Here is a 19,348-nt window from a genome sequence, read left to right as displayed (position 1 = left end):
TGGAGGTAACTTCTCTCAGCTGCATTATGTCTTTCCAGTTACTGCGTCGTAATCATTAAACAGTCACTGGACACTGGATGTGAGTACACTGAGCCTTAGGAATGCTCGGAATGGCAGTCACCTTTATACTAATTACTTTTCTACCCTCACCCTGCTGTCAGTTGCTGTCTGCTTGCCTAACAGCACACATCTTCCCTCTCCCCTGCAGTGTTGCACACTGCCATCATGAGCCTCCAGGCCTCTTTTCTTACGCTATTTGTTTGTTTTATCTTGTTTTCCTTGTCTGTCACCCATTTTTCAAGTTCTGCCAAGGAGTCAGGCTGTTTCAAAGTCAACAACTGCAAATGCATCATGAAAGATGGGAGTGGAGTGATTAACCTGAACGCTATGGGAGATGCAGATGGTTTCTTGGGGCATTTAAAGCCTGTGGCAGCAGACATCATGCCAGTCAATGCAGAACTGCTCCTGTCCTTCAGCCCCTGCCAGCATTTCTCCCAGCCAGAGGACCTGACAGCGACTGACTGCACTGATGTGGCTGCATGCCTCATTGTCAGGTAAAGCAGGAAAACTTACTGCACAGATTCATGACCATGTTGGTGTATATAATGCTGATGGTTTAGCCTTTTCTCTTGAGGCTTTGGTAAATTCAAATGTACTTACATAAACTACAGAATATTGCCGGTGTTCTCCCTCAGCACTGACTGGCTGAAGGTGACTGACTGTACATTGTAAATTCTCACAGGATATGCTGAGTTTAACTGTTAAAGGAATTCTTTCTCTTTGAGTTTGGGGAAGGAATTGTTTGTATTGTAAGTCAGCAAAAGCATAAAACCAGTAAATGGTAACCAAATCCTCCTTGACTGACATTTCAACTTCAAAACCAAATAAGTAATTAAGTTTGTTATGCTTGCTTGTTATTTGAAATAAAACTCAGAAAGTCTGAATCTGATTTTTTACCCTGTCATCAGTACATTGCAGTTTGAAGATATAGATTTTTGTGAATCAAACCCCGTGATTGCCAGTCTGCCTTGTGTCTGCTCTGTGCCGCTCTCATTTGGGTTCGCATTTCCTACAAACCATAACACCCTTTCTTCTAAGGAGACGTGTGGATCCAAACCACGACAACAAAAATCCCCCCACAGAATAAGAGAGACACTGGATCCCCTCAGTATTGGATTGTAGAGTTCAGATTTTTCTTTAGATTTATCACACTTCTGTACTTTTATACAAGCGCATCTCAAATAATTAGAAGCTGTTTTTTTGTAATTTTCTTGAAAAGGGTAAATGTTCCTGTTATCTACAAATATTTAAAGCCTTTTTTTGTTTATTTTAATTTTGATATTTTGGCTTATCGCTCACGAAAATCCATAAATCCAGAATGTCAAATCAGTAGAATATTGATTACTATTCAAACAGTACAAATACCGTGCATCTCTCACTTTAGTTCAGTTCACTGAACCACAATCATGGGAAAGACTGCTGTCTTCAAAGTTGTCCAGGAGACGATGATTGACAACCTCTACAAAGAGGTTTGGCCAAAGAAAGTCATTGTTGAAAAGGCTGGTTGTTGACAGGGTGCTGTTTCGAAGCATATTAATGGAAGCTGACTTCAAGGGAAAGTGCTGTAAGAAAAAGTTGCACAAACAAACGAGATAAGCAGAGTCTTGAGAGAAATGTGAAAAGTTGATTTGAGAACTTGGGAGAGCTTCATGAGGAGTGGACTGATTTCTGATGAAAGTAAATTTTGCATTTCATTTAGAAATCAAAGTCCTAGAATCTGGATGAAGATTGGAGAAGCTCAGAATTCAAGGCCTGAAGTCCACACCGAAGTTTCTGCAGTCTGTGATAATTTGATGTGTCATGTCATCTGCTGGTGTTGGTCCACTGTCTTTTATCAAGTGTACAGTCAACAGAGCCTTCTGCCAGGATGTTTTAGAACAATCCATGCTTCCATCTGCTGACAAGCTTTATGGAGATGCAGATTTCCTTTTTTCAACAGGACTTTGCACCTCCCTACAGAGACAAACTACTACCAAATGGTTAGCTGACCATCATATTACTGTGCTTAATTGTCCAGCAAACTCACCTGACCTGAGCCCGATGGAACTTATATGGGGCATCGTCAAGAGCAACATGAGAAACACTCGACCCAAAAATACAGACGAGCTGATGGCCGCTATCAAAGCAACCTGGACCTCATTAACACCTCAGCAGTGCCACAGGCTGACCACCTCCATACCACACCGCATTGATGCAGTGCACTGATTTTGTTAAAGGAGCCCCGCCAACTATTGATTAGCTACAGGAATGTATTTTTTAGAAGTTAAACATTTTTGTATTGTAAATGCTTTTGAATTTGATTTGTCATAGGAGATATATTCAGATTCAGTTCCCAATATTCATGAGGTAAGACCCACAATCATCAAAAATAAAACAAAAACGTGCAGTGGGGGAAATAAGTATTTGATACACCACCAATTTTGCAAGTTTCCCCACTTATAAAGAATGGAGAGGTCTGTAATGTTTATGGTAGGTACACTTCAACTGTGAGAGACAGAATCTAAGCAAAAAATCCAGAAAATGACATTGTGATTTTTAAATAATTAATTTGAATTTTATTGCATGAAATAAGTATTTGATACAGCAGAAAAATAAACCTTTGGTTACAGTTATATGTATATGAAAAAAGAGAACTTTTTCATAACATTCTTCCTATTTGAAGATGCACATACAAACTGCTAGAGGGGTTTAGTTCTCTGGTTTCCATCTTGAGGGTAAGACCCTCACAAGACTGAGCTGAACTAGACAATTATTGAGGTAAGGGGAGAATCAATAACAAGGTCCTGATACACAAATCTATATTCAAATTTTATACAGTTTGGCGTTCTTAAAATTTGCCTTTTATTTCTTTGGGTCTCGTACAATTATTCAAATAAAGCATTTAGGAAGTTTAGTTGCAGTGCCGCTCTTTGTTGTCACTGATTATAACTCAGCGGCATCTGGAATATACAAGGGGCTCCAATTAGGAATGTGGAATCTTTATCAATGTACTGTATTTTACAAGTTTTCTTTTTTTTTGGTCAAATCTTTATCTGAGGAGTAGCCAGTCACTGAAGCTGTCAGATGACAGTAACAAATGCCATGTTTCCTTGTATATTGTAGAGGAGTAGGGGTATGAAATGGTACACAGTGTATTTCAGAATTGTAAATTTAATTTAGGAAAATCTCATCAGCTATAAACAAACAAAACATTTTGCTCAAATCATTTTTTTTTACATTAAACAAATACATAAATGCTACTGTTTCCATCTGTGCACAAACACTCTTTAATCCATGTAGCTGTGTCTGTTTCACCACATTTCTGGAAGCAAGATCACTGAAGTCCAACAAGAAGCTATTAAATATATTAATATGTGCAAATAACTGGGATCTTTGCTTTGTGTTTGTTTAATTTCATATATTTATTTCACCTCTCTTTAAAACTAAGTAGCTGCAGATGGATGATGGCCACTAGGGGGCCCTCCAACACACTAAGAGAACACATTTCTACTTTTGCCACTCTTAAAATACTTTCTATTATAGAGAAACCGTTCTATTTATATTTATCTCCTGCGGTAACTATACCTGATGGCCGTGCAAAATTTGCACAGTTGGAGTTAATTTATTGATCAGTTATTTGTAAAACAGGATCTTAGAGAAATGCAATGAAATTCTTAGTGCTCTTGCGGCTTATTGTAAAATTTGGCTGCAGCTTGTTTTGTGGTTTGAATTATGGTTTGAGCCTTTAATAAATATGATTTGATAGCATTAATGAGTTGGCTTACTAGTAAATATTTTGTCTATAGAAAAATCACACTCCATTACATCTGCTCCTTGTAATGTGATATTTTGTTTCTGTAAACAGGTATCATGATCTCAGTGGATACACCAGCCACTATATCAACTATGGCAGACATGAAGGGAATCATTTCCACTATAATCACACTCTGAACATACTGTCTGTCTCTTACTTTGGTGAGCTAAAGCACAACCATAAAATAAAATTCATGTCCTTGATCATTTAGTTGTGACCTGCTGCAGATTCCTTGCTTCTTCTCCTGTCCCAGCTCACAGCGACGGGCCGCTGACTGTAGTCCATTATCACTGCAATGCAAATCAGTCCATGTCCATCATCTGGAGCCAGAGCCTCAGCACAGAGGGGAACCTGCAAATCTGGGTGGAGAGCCCTTGTGCCTGTCCAAATGCCTGTGCCATGGGAGATCTGGGTCATGGCACCATCTTCCTCATCATCCTCTCCCTCAGTGCTGCAGCCTACTTTATCCTTGGTAATGTTTTTTTATTATACAGAACCTTAATGTAGCAAAGAAAGGAACAAGAAGGAAACAATTCGTGAATTAATTTGTCTTCGTGTTCTGTTCTCAGTGCAGTAACAGTGCTGATGGACTGAAAGACTTTCTGAATCCGTTCTATCTGGGCTGATTATCACTATTTGTACAACATCTTCCTGGATCAGACTTCACAGTTAAAGGGCGAAGAAAGACAAACAGACAGCAAAAGAATAGTAATTAGGGGGGCACATTTCTATTTATGCTTGAAGTGTTGCCATTTTTCATGTCAGTTTTGGCCACAATTTTAATGAATATGACACATTTGGAGCTATAAACACCTCCAGTTCAGTGCACTAAGTCGAACAAAACATCACCAGACAACATGATCGCCAGTTAAACTGGAACACCAGCAACACCAACTGAAGGTGCTCAGTTATGTTTGTTTTTTTGTTTTTGTTATTTTTGGCAAATTTTTGCAATACCGTTCAAAAGTTTGGGGTCGCCCAGACAATTTAATGTTTTTCCATGAAAACTCACACTTTTATTCATGTGCTAACATAATTGCACAAGGGTTTTCTAATCATCAATTAGCCGTTCAACACCATTAGCTAACACAATGTAGCATTAGAACACAGGAGTGATGGTTGCTGGAAATGTTCCTCTGTACCCCTATGGAGATATTCCATTAAAAATCAGCTGTTTCCAGCTAGAATAGTCATTTACTACATTAGCAATGTCTACACTGGATTTATGATTCATTTAATCTTCATTGAAAATAATGTTTTTGTTTCAAAAATAAGGATATTTCTAAGTGACCCCAAACATTTGAATGGTAGTGTATATGCACAAGACAACGTATAATTTGTTAGAGTGGAAATATAGGAATAGCCATGGGATCATAAAAACAAAAAGATTTTGAGCTAAGTAAAGGTAGTTATAAAGTATATAATTTGACACACGGGGGTAGGGAGAGCTTACGTAAAGACCAAAACTGACAAGGACCCTATAACTAACATAAAAGTGTTCAGGAAACTGATCATCATAAATTAATATGCACCAAGTTTTGACACACCCTCATTCAAAAATCACCACCGACTCCTTTGCAATATAACAGTCTCCAGGCTGTAGCTTCATATTGACTTTCCAATAGTGTGCACATCCAGCACTCTATTCAGGTCAGGAGCAGAACAATGGAATCAATGAAGGAAAAAAGTATCCACACACTGAATTACAGCTTCCACTATCTGGAAGTGAGTATTTCAACCATACTGAGCCGTCATCAGGCAAGCGCAAGGCAAACATTTTACACCATGTTGCCATCACTGCACTTACATTTCATGACAAAAGTCAACAATAGATCATCAATGACAATACAACATACAGCAGTCCCAGTTCCTCATCAGAACAGCATATCAAAAACATCGTAATCATTAATAATTTATTTTGAATTGTAATGAAAAAGTGGCAAGATCATACAAATTACAATGTAAAATCTAGCATTCTTTTTTTTCTTTTTACACCATTTCACAGGCAGATCGACATTAATGAAAGAAAATCTAAAGTCATATAATCAAAAACATTTAAAGGAATGAAGTCACATGCCATATTTACTTTATGAATTAAATTACTCAGTGAAAATGCTGGGAGAATAGTTTCAGAAGGTGAGGTTTGCAGAAAAGCATTTAGGATTTTTAATATCGGCCTTCTACTCTTGGCAAACATGCACTCCCCAAAATTCCTGAACAACTTCTGTATTTTCTTTTATGGTATGACCGTCTTTTTCTGTTAATCATCTATTGCACTATTGAAAAGACTCCTGGTGAAAAGTGTTCAACAACAAGTCAAATGTTGGACCGACTGGAGGTTCAATAAAGAGTGATCACAATCTAGATTCTAAAGAGTGAATCACATGAGCCAACATCTATTTTCATGATGCCAGTTTAACAATTTTCATTCATTTTGCATCACAAAATCACCTCAGTTACCTCATAAGTATATATATTTTCACAGTTGTCACATTCGATTATGAATTTCTATTGTAAATTGTGATTTACACAGTGAGACTTTAGACTCCTTTTCTAATAATTCTGATTTACCAAAGCATTTTCAATTGGCTCACAGATACGAAAGCACCTTACTTTAGTAGGGAACCTCTCATTCTGACGTCCAGGTGCCCTCTCCTTTCTGCTGACAGGCTCCTGTGCTCTGAGGCCTTTCCGGAGCAGTAGTGGAGTCCAGATCTCTCCGGAGCGCAGTGTGTGGTGTATGATCTGCTACCTCTGTACTGAAAGAAGGCCAGCGAGGAGACACTACACAGATGTGACACACTGTGATCGATGAACTCTGGAACGCTGCAAAGTGTCTCGGCCTGTTGTGTTTTGTCGACCTAAAGCTGTCAAGAGTTGTGGACCAGGTTCTGTCCTACAACAAGCTGAAAGTGAACTGAATCAATAATAGAGATAAATGTGTTTTACTCTGGTATTGTAAAAAAAAAAAAAAAAAACTGACAAAGTTCATATTTGAAACACATTTTATGAAATATGTTTGTACAACTTTGGAAATAATTATTACTCCGCCAAGAAATTCTGTGGATGATCGAAGTTGGTTTGTCTGTTATTTATAGGTTAGCAACATTACTCAAAAACGGAGTAACGGATTTGGATGAAATTTTCAGGGAAGGTCAGAAATGACACAAGGACTAAGTAATTAGATTTTGGCAGTGAAGCGGATTATAGTCTGGATCCACAGACTCGTTAAAGATTTCTGTATCATTGCAAGATAGCATCACGCTGTCACTAACTATGACAACAAGTGAACACTACGTCAGCTGTCTGCTGACGATCACATGATTGCGATCCTGCTACAAATCCACTGCTGTGGACTAATTGGGAATAATCCATCTGAAATGATGCAAGGAACAACTGATTAAATTGTGTGGGTGTTTCTGAGTCCCATCAATTCCCGCTGCCTGCTACATATTTAGGTCACGTGATTCAGTATCTGTACATAACGCACACATGCAAAGCACACGCCTGTGCTCAAGGTCATTTTGTTTGTGGGTACATCTATATTAAATGGACACATTCTATGTTGTTGTGATTTCTGATCATCAATAACTAATAAACACATGCTGCACTTCTAAAAAAAAAAATTCTGCGTTTCTGGCAATGCCATATGGGGGAATGAACAGCCTTGGCGGAGTACTGCGCTCTCTGAGTGCTTTTCCAGTTAAACTACCGTCCTGCTACCTGTCCTTCTTAAGGCCAGCTGTTTTGCTGATTCCCAGCCAGTTAGTGACACTTCTCCCTTTAACCCTTCTCCTGGCTGTCTTCTTGTCACTGCAATTCTTTTATTTTGGGCATTAGCCATTTAAAGACAACAGAAACAAATAGTGAGCACAGCAATGGCATATTGTGACCTATTAAAGCTGGGGTGGGAAGTATGTTTTGGTACAAATTTGCAAAAGTTCCATAATAAACCTTTAGAATGTTGTATTTCAGGTGATCTGAGAAGGATCTAGACTTCTGTTCAACAAAGGCTGCTCGGTTTTCTGCTCTGTTTTCAGGCCTTAGAAAGTCTAGAATGTGACGAGAGATCGATTTTTTTGTCCCCAAAATCAGGCCACAGAGTATAAAGAGCTGTGAAGTGTGTTGTGGGACTATAATGTGGTGACCCAATGGTTCAGATGGAGGAATTTCACTCATGAGACGGTGACTCATAGCACCGCTGTCTGAAGCCAGTGCTGGTGGGAAGAGCTGAAGGAGGAGGGCTCTATTTTCAATTCTGACCTTTTCCAGATTTCTATTGCAGAATTAAAGGACAATTTCAGAAGCTTTGGAAATCTTACCTGCTTTAACTTCCATACTGGTTGTTTGAAATTAAACTGGAATTGATATTTTCTGGTTTGTTCTTATGACTTGTCGTGATTTGACGCTACAATGTGTGGTACAAATACTGGCAGTAATGCAGGTGACTCAGAAGATATCTGAACAGTTTTCATCAGTTACCCTGTTATTATAGAAGTAATGCTTGCAGCTGCTTGAAATATTTGAGTTATTTGTCAGATGTTATGCAACAAAACGCTTTAAAAGAAAAAACAAATTCTTCATTCAGCTATTTATTGACAGCTCAAAATACATTAGAATGAAGTGGATAATAATAAGTAAAACATACGAACCCAGAATAAACTTGGACTGGATGGATATGGTTACAATATTTTTTGCCTGGTTTATTTTAAAAATGACAAGAGAATTTACAGTTTGTGATGTTGGTTCTGAAGTAATTTATTTTTTAAAGTCTTTTTTGATGTCGAAGTTAAAATCAAATGTGTCCGTCTACTGAAGCAAGCCAGTTATGCAGCCAATTATAAATATATGATTTCCACACATACCATCTGTCAAAAGCCAACTCACACCAAAGAAATCACAGTTGTATTTATCATAAAGTTCCACAAACCGAAGCTCTGAGTTCTTAAAAATGAAATCTGATGTAGTTACAGATCAGTGCTCTGATTATTGTAGCTTTGGCTCTGATCAAACAATAGTAATCTCTGAGGTGGCATTTGTTAAACTAGCAGTATATTGTTTTTGCAAGTATTTGTTTTTTTTTTTTTAATTCCCTGCTGTCTGTGTCACATATCTTTATGACTAATAGGTTTATCTTACCATCTATTTTCTTTTCCCTCCTGTGTGGCCCAGTCTTGTCTCAGCAGCTGTGCTATATCCCAGTTTTATTTAGACACAAATACACCTGTTCCACTAAAAGTCATTTGTGAGGCACTAGCATATCAGTTGTCCACAGGCATCCTGTTACTGAAACATTTTCTCAAGTGGCCCTTTGGTACATAAACACTTATTCTCCTGTGGCCTTTGGGGCCCTCACACCATAGTCTGCATAGTTGTATTTTGGGCAGACTCTAAAACATGTAATTATGGAGCCCATTGCTGGGTACTGGTGTGTGTGTGTGTGTGTGTGTGTGTGTGTGTGTGTGTCTGTGTGTGTGTCTAAGCTGCAGGCAGTGTCAGCAGAAGTCTGTTTTGTCACTATTCTCCTTTATGTCCTGTCCTAGTAAAGGTTCTGTAGGGGCAAACTGGTTCAAACTGTTATCTGCTCTGACTTCTCCAGTGTGATGCCATCAGGTGCCTGCGATGTGTTGTGGATATGGAGAACCAGGTCTGGTGTTAGATGATGGTCTCCACTGGTGTGTGAAGGTTTTAAGCCTGGCTTCATCTCACATTCTTAAACACGAGTTTCCACCACTAAGGTCCTGCAAGGAGCACAGAAAAATGGCACGTAATGGTGAAGTAGTTGAGTCACTAAAGACGCTCCAACTTTTGACAACAGTAGATGTTTTCATGTAGACAGAAACCTACATGAATTTAGTTTTTTAAACACAACATTTACATATTATCATCTTATAAGCTGCAGGTCATTTCCCAATAAATTGTACATTAATATACACTATTGCACTACTATACATTCATACTGCACACTGTATTTAATGTAAATCCTTCCCAATACACAGTCGTACATACTGTATAACCTTTCAGCTTTTTAAAAAGCCCAATTTGCACCACTGTACATATTGTATATTACCCATATTTATATTATACATTTTTGTATGTTGCAACTGCTTATGCACTTCTGGTTAGGCAATCTGGATTTTGTTGCCTTGAACTTATAACATGTGCAATGACAATAGCATCCATCCATCCATCCATTATCTATACACTGCTAAATCGTCATTAGGGTCGTGGGGGACTGGAGTCTATCCCAGCTAACTTAGGGCGAAGGCAGGGGACACCATGGGCAGGTCACCAGTCTGTCACAGGGATGCATATATAGACAAACAATCACACTCACATTCACACCTACAGAAAATGTCGAATCACCAATAAACCTCAGCATGGTTTTGGACTGCGGGACGAAGCCAGAGTACTCAGAGAAAAAACATGCATGCACTGGGAGAACATGCAAACTCCATGCAGAAAGATCCTGGGGATGCCGCAAACTGGGGATCTTCTAGCTTCAAGGCAAAAATTCTAACCACCAAGCCACTGTGCAGCCTCAATAGTGTTCATTCTAAATCTAACTGTAAAATCTAAAGTTGTCTCAGAGACTAGTACTGGTTGATCCTGAGGATGAAATACCCACACACAACACACCATCAAATGAGAAGAAAAAAAGGAACAGACAGAACGATGTTGTCATCCCGTATGTAGCTGGTGAATCTGAGAAACTTAGCAAGACCTTCTCCAAACACAATATACCAGTGCACTTTAGAACCAACAACACTCTGAGACAAAAACTGGCTCACCCTGTAGATAAAAGACCCACACACAAGGTGGACAACTTTTTATATGCAGTCCAATGCAGAGATATAGCCACAGTTTTATATAGTCAGATCAAACAGCAGCTCTACAAGTGCATTGCTCTATTTCCCTGAAAGTAATTACAAAGATTATTGACAGTCTTTTAATCCATTTCTCCAGAAGAATAAGAAACATCTTCCAGCATAACATCCCTGTGTTTCCATCCTTCTCCACATTCATGTCTTACAGGAATCTTTTTCACAGAACATCCTGTAACTTCATCCTTCTGACTTTTTTGTTGCACTGAATGATTCTATGAACACAGCAGATCCCATTTAGACCCAGTGGGCATGCTTTTACATGAACTGCAGCTGTCCTAATTGCTTGGGAAAATATTTTTTTGTCTCCCCACCCTCCAACTGACATCACTTCTGAGAGCTGTTTTGGAGCTCTGTTTATTTTCCCGAAAGAGGAGTGAAAACCACTGATTTTATCCGAGGAACAGTTTATGAAAGTGATGCAGATGGCTGCTCTCCTAAGACTTGCAACAACCTTTAAAACCACCAGGAACTCCTACCTCATCTCCTCTGCCTCTCCGTCCTGCTTGTCGTCCTCACAGATTAATGAAGGCAGATACAGATGGAGTTCTGAGACTTTGGTGGCCCCGGGCTGTCCATCACCAGCCTGCCTCTTATTTTCACAGGGGGTTGTGGCAGATTCTAAGAGGACAATGTGTTTCAAAGAGTCAAGAGTCACCCTCTGAGATGAAGCTTTGAATTCAGTCACATCCACACTGCAGATGTCATTTACAGCTTGCCAATAGTCCAAACACTACTGTCTGGAACTGAGTGATAGATTGTGCTCAGCCACAGTCGAACAACTGTGTCTGCTTATCACTAGAGGATATCCAACAGGAACAATCCAGACTGTAGCAAAAACATCCACCTAACCAAATAAAACCAATGCCAATCTCAATGACAAACAAAAGAATGTAAAACGGAGAAACTTTCACATCACTTGGCAATGAAATTAGATAATTTCTTTGAGTCACCACGAATAAGCACAGCTGTCCCTGCCTAAGGCCAGAAGAAGGATTCTTATATTCATGTTGTCTGGATGTGATTATTGAGATTTACAGGCAGATGGAAGCTGTTGTGTTTGTGTGATCGTGTGTTGATCAAAATGGCCTTTCAAGTGGTGAGCAGAGTGAATAAACAGCAGCTTTAGTCCCCATTATGAAGAGTTACAGTAGATATTAGTACCAGACAGAGCTTAACAACAAAGATGACATTGTCCTTTTATCAGATCCCAAAATCAGATCTGGTTTTGATTGGACTGATTATAACTGTGAAACTTATCAGAACTAAACATGCTTGTCTTTGGGAGACCTCCCCCAAGTAAGTGTAGATTAATTTTGTTATCCCTGGTTTCCCTGAGAGTTTGAGCTCTGTGAGATGTTTCAATAAGGTTTTAAACCCTGATCAAAGAAAAAATTAGTTCATTATTGTGCTCAAGCATTCCTAACATTGATTTCCAGCTGAACACTAGACCCCATTCAATGATGATGTTTATTATTGTTGTTCAGTTTAAATAATTGATTGTCAGCTATGCAAAGTTTTAAAAATCGTCAGACACTTCATGTTCTCACGTAGCTAACTTAGGGGTGGAGGGTGGCCCTGCAAAAAGAGCACTAGGCTAGCGTGATTTTAGTGTATTAATCAAACCTTCATTACTCCATTTTCTACATTCATCACAAGAAGAAGCATGCCTTAGCTTTTTTTTCCCACCAGTAATTGTGTGGTTGCACACAACAATGGAAAAGGAGCAATATGGTAAAAGATGTTTCATGACATTACACACAGCAAAGCGACTCTTTTTCTGATCAGAATTTGATCGATTTGGTCCAATAACATTTAAAAAGCCTAGAAGAGCCAATATTTACACATATTTACTTGGTTGTGCATTCTCTGTACTCATTCAGCTTTTTTTTTTTATAACAGAGAGGTATGTGTTTCAATGATTCCATAATAGAAAATTCAGAGTTTTCGCAGTCATTGGAAACTCAGGACTGCCACGATTTACATGATCTTTACAAGTGTATGTAAACCTTTATTCATGACTGTACGTCGAGAATCTTAGTTTTCTTAATTTACTACTGGCTCTGACGTCATTCCTTCAGTTTCATGTTTACTGACTTTAATTGAATGGGATGCTCTATTTATAACGGTTGAACTGCTGAAACAACGCAGATGAATGAAAACAAACAAACTGAGGCTTGATATTGTTGAAATTTCACTTATTTTGCGTAAGAAAATTCAGGATGTTAATAATGTTTTGTAAAAAGATAGTTCATTAAATTTGAACATTGTCAGAATGTACTTTTTTGCACTAAAGCAAAAGGAAAAATTCAGAGTTGTCATTATTTATAGGTTATTATGTTATGATTTTACTGGTCCGGCCCACTTGAGATAGAAATGGCTGTATGTGGCCCCTGAACTAAAGTGAGTTTGACACCTCTGATATACAGGCTGCATACATATGAACATTAATATACGGAGGTGAACTTACTTGCTGTTTCACTGGCTGGATCTAAGCAGTGGCTCACAGCTGCAGCTAAACCTTGTGGTTTCATCTCAGGCCCGGTTCCAGTCCTGGACCTTGCTGCTGGTTTGGCTCCACTCTCCAGCCTTGACCTGAGACTGCATTGCACCGTCAGCCTCCCATCTCCTCCCCCTCTGCTCTGCAGGGTCACCTTAGGTCTCACCCTCCCACTGCAGGGCCTCTGCTGGAGGGGGCAGCAGAACCCCTGCACTGGGACACGAATGCATCATATGTGTTGGTGTCTAGTATATAACACTCTTTACAGTATTTACCACCACTTGTTGAAATGGCATTAATGGTCGAAATTAAATAAGCAGTGACAGGACACAAAATGAAATGAAATGAAGGCATATAAAGAACACTATACTGATGAACCACTAGGCACCAATAAGGTAGCAGCAGATGTTTTAAGTCCTGGAAGTTGTGAGACAGAGCATCTGCTGCATCAGATCTGTCCCAGCACATCTGACAGATGGTTGGTTTGCCAGAAACCTAGGGAAGTTAGAGGCAAAGGCACCTTGAAGTCATCTTCCTCAAACCATACCAAATAACACTACTAAAAGAGGACTTCTGGCTTATCCAACAGTTAGGCAGAATGTGAGTGGAGGTCAGATAGGGTTATGAACTGTCCTGACAGCCCCGCCTGTCTCTGAAAACCACCATAGCCTTAGTTCTGTGGGTCCTTCCAAAATTGGAGGACATTTGGGCGTGAAAATGTTGGAAAAATAAACCTTCTTTTTTACGGTTTTCTAGTTAATGAACTATCAAAGGCTTGATTAGCTCAGCTTACACATCAATGGTAGCATTTTTATTCCATGTTTTCTGTGTTGTTTGCTGACCCTACTCTAATCACAGTAACAGGGTTGCTAATCCATGCTAATGTGATCTTTTTCTCAGCAGTAGAAGCTAGATATTTAGCTGCTGTTACTGCTGACCAAGAGGACAAACTGACTGATGGAAAACAGTCCAAAGAATTAGTCTGATCCTGATAATATGAGGTAGAGTGAGACATTCAATCAAGGCTGACAATGTGATGAAAATATGAAAAATAGAAGAGAGGACATAACTTTGCTCTACCCATTCTTTAGGAAAACTGATGATGTTAATTCCAGCGTCTCATGTGATTCACTGTTTTCTTCATCTTCTATTAACTAAAAAGATTATGCTAACAGGGTTGTTGTGGGACACACGTTCCATGCATAATGATTATTATTTCAAATATTATGTTGAATTCAAAAATGCTCTGACATCAATAAAAAAAAAACTAAAAAAGGAGGTTTAGGTTTCATTTTAGCGGTTTTAATTGAGATTCAATTCGGTCAGCTGGGTGGGACGAGAAAAAGGCCAGACTTATTTGGTATTTTGAAAAATATTTTCAAACATTCTTTTCTCATATTTTTTTTAGATTTGGTATCAGAACAAGAACATTTACACAACAGCTGCATGTTTTAGTATTTTGTACATGGATTATTTGAAATTTGATGGGTGGGCCTTGTATAACTCTAACAGTAAATACAACTTAAACAGGTGAATTATGTAAAAGTTCACCCCCAGTGCTATTGTTATGAAAAGGAAGTCAAATACAAAAACAGTCTTTTCTGAACCAAGCTGTAAACATGTTCATTCCTACTGAAAAGCTGGACATTTAAACATGAAGGTCTTTGGGGATTGAGTTGCTTTCGGAGCCACCCTCAAGTGGCCATTTGATGAACTGCACTTTTTGGCACTTGAATCTTCTCGAATCTTTCAGCACCAGAAGTTGCTACAAAACATGAAATGATGTGACACTAACCAACACTGGATGCACACTGATGTGAAACTGGTCTTTGCATAATTAACTGTCAGTCACCTTGCAGGCCCAGAGGCTCAGTGTGTCTGGAGGAAAGCTGTGAGCCTCCACAGGTCCCTGGTGTTGGTGGAAGCAGCATGAACCCTGTGCTCTCTTGAAAGCATTTGGACTGAAAGTTCCTCCTCTGCTCGCTGTGGACATACAGGCTTTCATCTGCACCACACTCCACTTGATGCTTCCTCCTGTCATTCATCACACATCCAACATGTTTAACTGCAAAGACAGATGGTGCACAGTCACACATGCATTAAAGGACTTAGTTTGGCGTTTAAGTTTAAAGACAGTAAGCTGACCACTTTTATATACCGACTGAATTCAAAGCTTGTGATGATGACATTTTATTCATGGGTGTCCCCTGTGTTTTTGGATTTTTAAATATGGAATGCATGTAATACATAAAGAAAAGCACTTCTAAGATATGTTTAAAATCTGGATGGAATTTATAGTTATAGAGCTGAAACATTCCTAAAAAATATGCATCCACTAAGTGAAACCAGGATTTACACTGGATTCAATATGTTCACGTAATGTGCCAACCACATGGCCTGGCCTCAATATTTCTTACTCTGCATACAGAGGGAAATCTGTAGAACTTTTACATGCAGACAGATGACAAAGGAATAAAGGAAAACATAGTGCTTTAGGACAGTGTTGCTTCACCATGATGTTGGAGAGCAGCGTGTGACACATAGCTGTAAAATGAATGTTTGTCTTGGTGAATGAATTCACGTCACTCTTATCGATAGTATCAATACTGAGAGGGGCTGTCTGTCATTTCCCATTTTTTCCCCCTCGTTTCATCATCTCTCTGTTATAAGAACCTCTAAAGAAGGCAAAAGAAATGCCCTCAAAATAAAAGCTTAAGCATAATTGTCTAGAAAACCATTGGTTTTTATAGCGTTTTCATATGAGCATATACACATCACTTAAAACTTTTAAATCATCAGAGATGGTTTGGTTTTTGGTTTACAGTGACCACCCTGGTCAGCTCTGAGGACTACTGCAGCTTTATGGTAAGTGCAGTTTACAGTATAGCGGGCAAGGGAAGGTCATTTACAGCTTAACACTATGGTTTAAGTAAAACCATAAAGGGCAACTACACACAAAGAAAGAAACACACTGAAGTGTCAAAGAAAATGAAGGCTACACCACATAATTCAGAGGGCAGTGAAAACAATTTGATTGGACGAGGCCTTCAGGCTGCATTCTGAATATAGCAACTGAATGGCATATTTTCTTTTTCTTTTTTACAGCATTTAGCCTACAGTGTGCGGTTTTCTTGTGTGCATACCATGAGCACACCAAACGTTCATGTGGTTTTGCTCATAAATTTGAAATGGTGTTGTTAATATTCCTCCCTAAACAAATACTTTTTGTTTTGTTGCAAAGGTCAGGATACCTACAAAAAAATATAGCATTTTCAGTCCATCAAAACCACACAACATCACTGATGGTCATAAATAATGTTAAAGAGACGCAGTGTTGCAGTAATTACTCCGCTTAAGGCTTTGTTTTTCAAACCCAGTGATGATTCCCCTGCTGAATCTGGATTTTTACATGCTTACTGAGAAAACACATTTTACTAAAAAGAATTTCACATCACACTTTTTTTGTTGGGTGTTGTAAATCTAGCAAGAGAAAAAAAAATCACTTTCTATTCTGAAACAAATATGTAAACGACAAAAAGCAGATGTAGCATAAATATCAATAAAGACAATAAAAACACTCAGTGGACAAATACACAGCTCACAGCAGGACTTAATGCTGATGTAGCAATCAGTGACCACAAAAAAGCCCCAAACCGGAACATTTCCTCAACCATGCTTCACAGGTGGTATGAAGTTCTTTCCTTTGTTCTGTGCCAAACATGTCCAGTGTTACCGTGGCCAAACAATTTTATCTTTCATTCAACTGTCCAGAGCAAATCATTTCAAAAGGCCTGGTCTGTGTCTGTCAGTGCTAAAAAAAACAGAGGCGGCTGTGACTCATTTGTATTTCTTTACACCAATTACAGCCATCTTGGCATCTTAATAGTGCTGCTTGTTGTTTCCTGGAGTGAAACTGATTTTGGAAAGAGTTACACAGGCAGCTACATATGATTGTGGAAAGGGACCAGAAAGTCATGTGAAATGCACAGAGGAATCATAGCCTTGTACCCAAGCAAACTAGTTTTACTCTGACTGTAGATGCAAAACTTTTATGCTAAAGGATGTCTTAAAACACCCTCAAATTTCAGCCCAGAATCTGCAGATAACTCTGCTGCTGTTGGTCTCAAAGTGCTGCAAAAATGGGCAATTCTAAAACCTGTGGCTATGTATAGATGATAGAGGTTCGGTACTGTGGAATGATTGATTTCTAATAATTTGGAGATCTTTTTTATTGCCTTGCTGACTCATAGGCAGCCACATTCATTATTTCTGAAAGCCTTGGCATGACAAACATCTTGGCATGATATGACATTTTCCTTGATCATGACTACTTTAAAAGAATCTATGTACACTTTAAGTTCAAGAATCAAGAAACTACTTTTGTTTTGGCAAGACTTGGAGAATTTGGTTCGATGGATATGGAATGTACTCATTACAAATCAAGAGATTAGCAATTAAACAACATGATTTATTTCTATATTTGAATTTGGTAATACTATTCTCAGTGTAAATGTGTCAAATGTAGATCATATGAATGCATTGTGTGCCTATTGTTATCAGAGCTTGTTGCACTGTCTACAAATATTGGATTGATTGATTGATTGATTGATTGATTGATTGATTGGTTGACTGGGGAATAACTGTGTGTATAGTCCAAAAGGCACCTGGCAGATGTTTCCTTCTGTCTTGGGATAATTCTGCACAACAGTTCACACAAGTTTTTACAAGCCCATTTTAATGGCCTGACACATTTTAAAGAAAAACAGAAGGCACACACTTCTGGAACTGATTCGGCCGTTTGGTTTCAGTGACTTGGACAAGCAGGGTTATCAACTGCATTTTAACAAGAAGCATGCGTATGTGGTTAGGGTTAGGGTTACAGTTCATTACACTGCCTTTCAGCTGCTCTCCTGCTCTGATAAAAGTTCTGTCAGCTCTTACCTGCTCTCATTCAAGTCTTTCAGCGCTGCTCTCTGAGGAATCATATAGTGCAGAGTTGAATGAAATCCCATTTTGTAATGTTCCTTGGACTATAGACCACACCCAAACGTTGATTTTACCAGCAGACCTGTTACTGTAGATCCCCACCACTGTTGCTAAGGGACTGTGAGCTCACTCTGTGGGTTTGTTTGTGGTTGGTAGGCATGCTGGGGGAGGAGGGGGGTCATAGTTTCTTGCTGCTGATTACTAGGCTTGGGTTGTGTGACACAATGGCATTATGGCTGATATTTTAACAAGGCTTTCTTGCTCCCTGGTTACCATGTTGAAGATCCACGGTTTCAGCTCAGCAAAAGGCTAAAACCAGCTGATAGAGTGTGTGTTCACCCCCAGCATGCATAGTTTATTTGACCCATAGTTTGTTTCCTTCTTTCTTTTTGGTCATTCTGTGAGAACATTACTGCTGGACCTGGCTGTTGCCAAAAGATCTGTGGTATAAGAGTGAAAATAAAATCCAAACCAACTGTTATAAACCGGCCCTTATAGCTGCAAGCATTTATGGGTAATAAGGAGAAAGATACAGACACTCATGCAAGCCAAACACAACAACACCAAGTCTGACCCAGTCATTCTGTTTTTCTTTACGTGTTCTTATATCTGATGTAAACATCAGAGAAGAAGAGTTATTGTAAGACTGGAATCACACTGAAATAGTCTCAAATCTCTATTTTTTTAATGACACATAAAGATGTGTTCCGTTTATTGAGTATATCAATGTCACAATCTAATCCATTTATGAGAGACAGATTATAAAGAAAACATTAAAAACTGTTGCAGGTCAGTTGGTATAGGCCAAGATTGTTACAGGAAATAAGATTTCAGGACCCAAACGCAGCTCATGGATACAAGGATTTTATTGTGAACTGTCTTTGTAGTGACTGTCGCCGTTGAGCAGCTGGTGTTCGGATCTGGAGGAGTGAAGTGCTTGGTTTTGGGTAGTTCTGGCTGTGGTGTGGTCCTGGGTAGTTGCCTGGCTGACTGTTTGAAGACTGATGAGGCGCACATTGTGTCTGACAGTGTGAGCTGCAGGCTCGATATTGGTTGTGGCAGTGGGCTTGCAAGGAGACAACTGTAGATGATGGAAACCTGAAAGCCTGAGTTTGATAGAGACCA

General features: G+C 39.0%; 2 protein-coding genes across 5 annotated transcripts; one reads left to right on the top strand and one right to left on the bottom strand.

Moving 5' to 3' along the window:
* The first annotated feature begins 189 nt into the window (after window positions 1-189).
* On the top strand, window positions 190-8,022 carry LOC118471515 (uncharacterized). The gene is made up of 4 exons (XM_035956526.2): window positions 190-554; window positions 3,905-4,014; window positions 4,107-4,325; window positions 6,523-8,022. The coding sequence occupies exons 1-4, from the start codon at window positions 226-228 to the stop codon at window positions 6,666-6,668; spliced, it is 804 nt and encodes a 267-aa protein (XP_035812419.2). The 5' UTR covers window positions 190-225; the 3' UTR covers window positions 6,669-8,022.
* Window positions 7,212-18,344, bottom strand: LOC111580775 (uncharacterized). 4 transcript variants are annotated; one of them, XM_023288666.3, is made up of 5 exons: window positions 18,179-18,344; window positions 15,090-15,302; window positions 13,208-13,450; window positions 11,217-11,358; window positions 7,212-9,594 (listed from the first exon to the last, which is right to left on the bottom strand). In XM_023288666.3, the coding sequence occupies exons 1-5, from the start codon at window positions 18,186-18,188 to the stop codon at window positions 9,567-9,569; spliced, it is 636 nt and encodes a 211-aa protein (XP_023144434.3). In that variant the 5' UTR covers window positions 18,189-18,344; the 3' UTR covers window positions 7,212-9,566. The 4 variants fall into 4 exon arrangements, with proteins under 4 accessions (XP_023144434.3, XP_054867104.1, XP_035812414.2 ...); XM_055011129.1 differs by having other exon boundaries at window positions 13,208-13,445; XM_035956521.2 differs by having other exon boundaries at window positions 15,090-15,271.
* Window positions 18,345-19,348: the final 1,004 nt, after the last annotated feature.

This window comes from Amphiprion ocellaris, chromosome 6 (genome assembly GCF_022539595.1).
Source record: "Amphiprion ocellaris isolate individual 3 ecotype Okinawa chromosome 6, ASM2253959v1, whole genome shotgun sequence".
NCBI lineage: Eukaryota > Metazoa > Chordata > Actinopteri > Pomacentridae > Amphiprion > Amphiprion ocellaris.
Note: the sequence above shows the minus strand (reverse complement) of the source record. Positions and strands in the feature narration are given on the sequence as shown.

Bases quoted from the DNA above. Each gene is read 5' to 3' on its own strand.
- LOC118471515 (XM_035956526.2), top strand. From the start codon at position 226: ATGAGCCTCCAGGCCTCTTTTCTTACGCTATTTGTTTGTTTTATCTTG. The intron at 555-3,904 runs GTAAAGCAGGAA...TTCTGTAAACAG, and splicing joins GCTGCATGCCTCATTGTCAG to GTATCATGATCTCAGTGGAT. The intron at 4,015-4,106 runs GTGAGCTAAAGC...CTCCTGTCCCAG, and splicing joins ACTGTCTGTCTCTTACTTTG to CTCACAGCGACGGGCCGCTG.
- LOC111580775 (XM_035956521.2), bottom strand. From the start codon at position 18,249: ATGGGATTTCATTCAACTCTGCACTATATGATTCCTCAGAGAGCAGCG. The intron at 11,359-13,207 runs GTAAGTTCACCT...TTGTCCTCTTAG, and splicing joins TCCAGCCAGTGAAACAGCAA to AATCTGCCACAACCCCCTGT. The intron at 9,595-11,216 runs GTAGGAGTTCCT...TGCTCCTTGCAG, and splicing joins GGAGAGGCAGAGGAGATGAG to GACCTTAGTGGTGGAAACTC.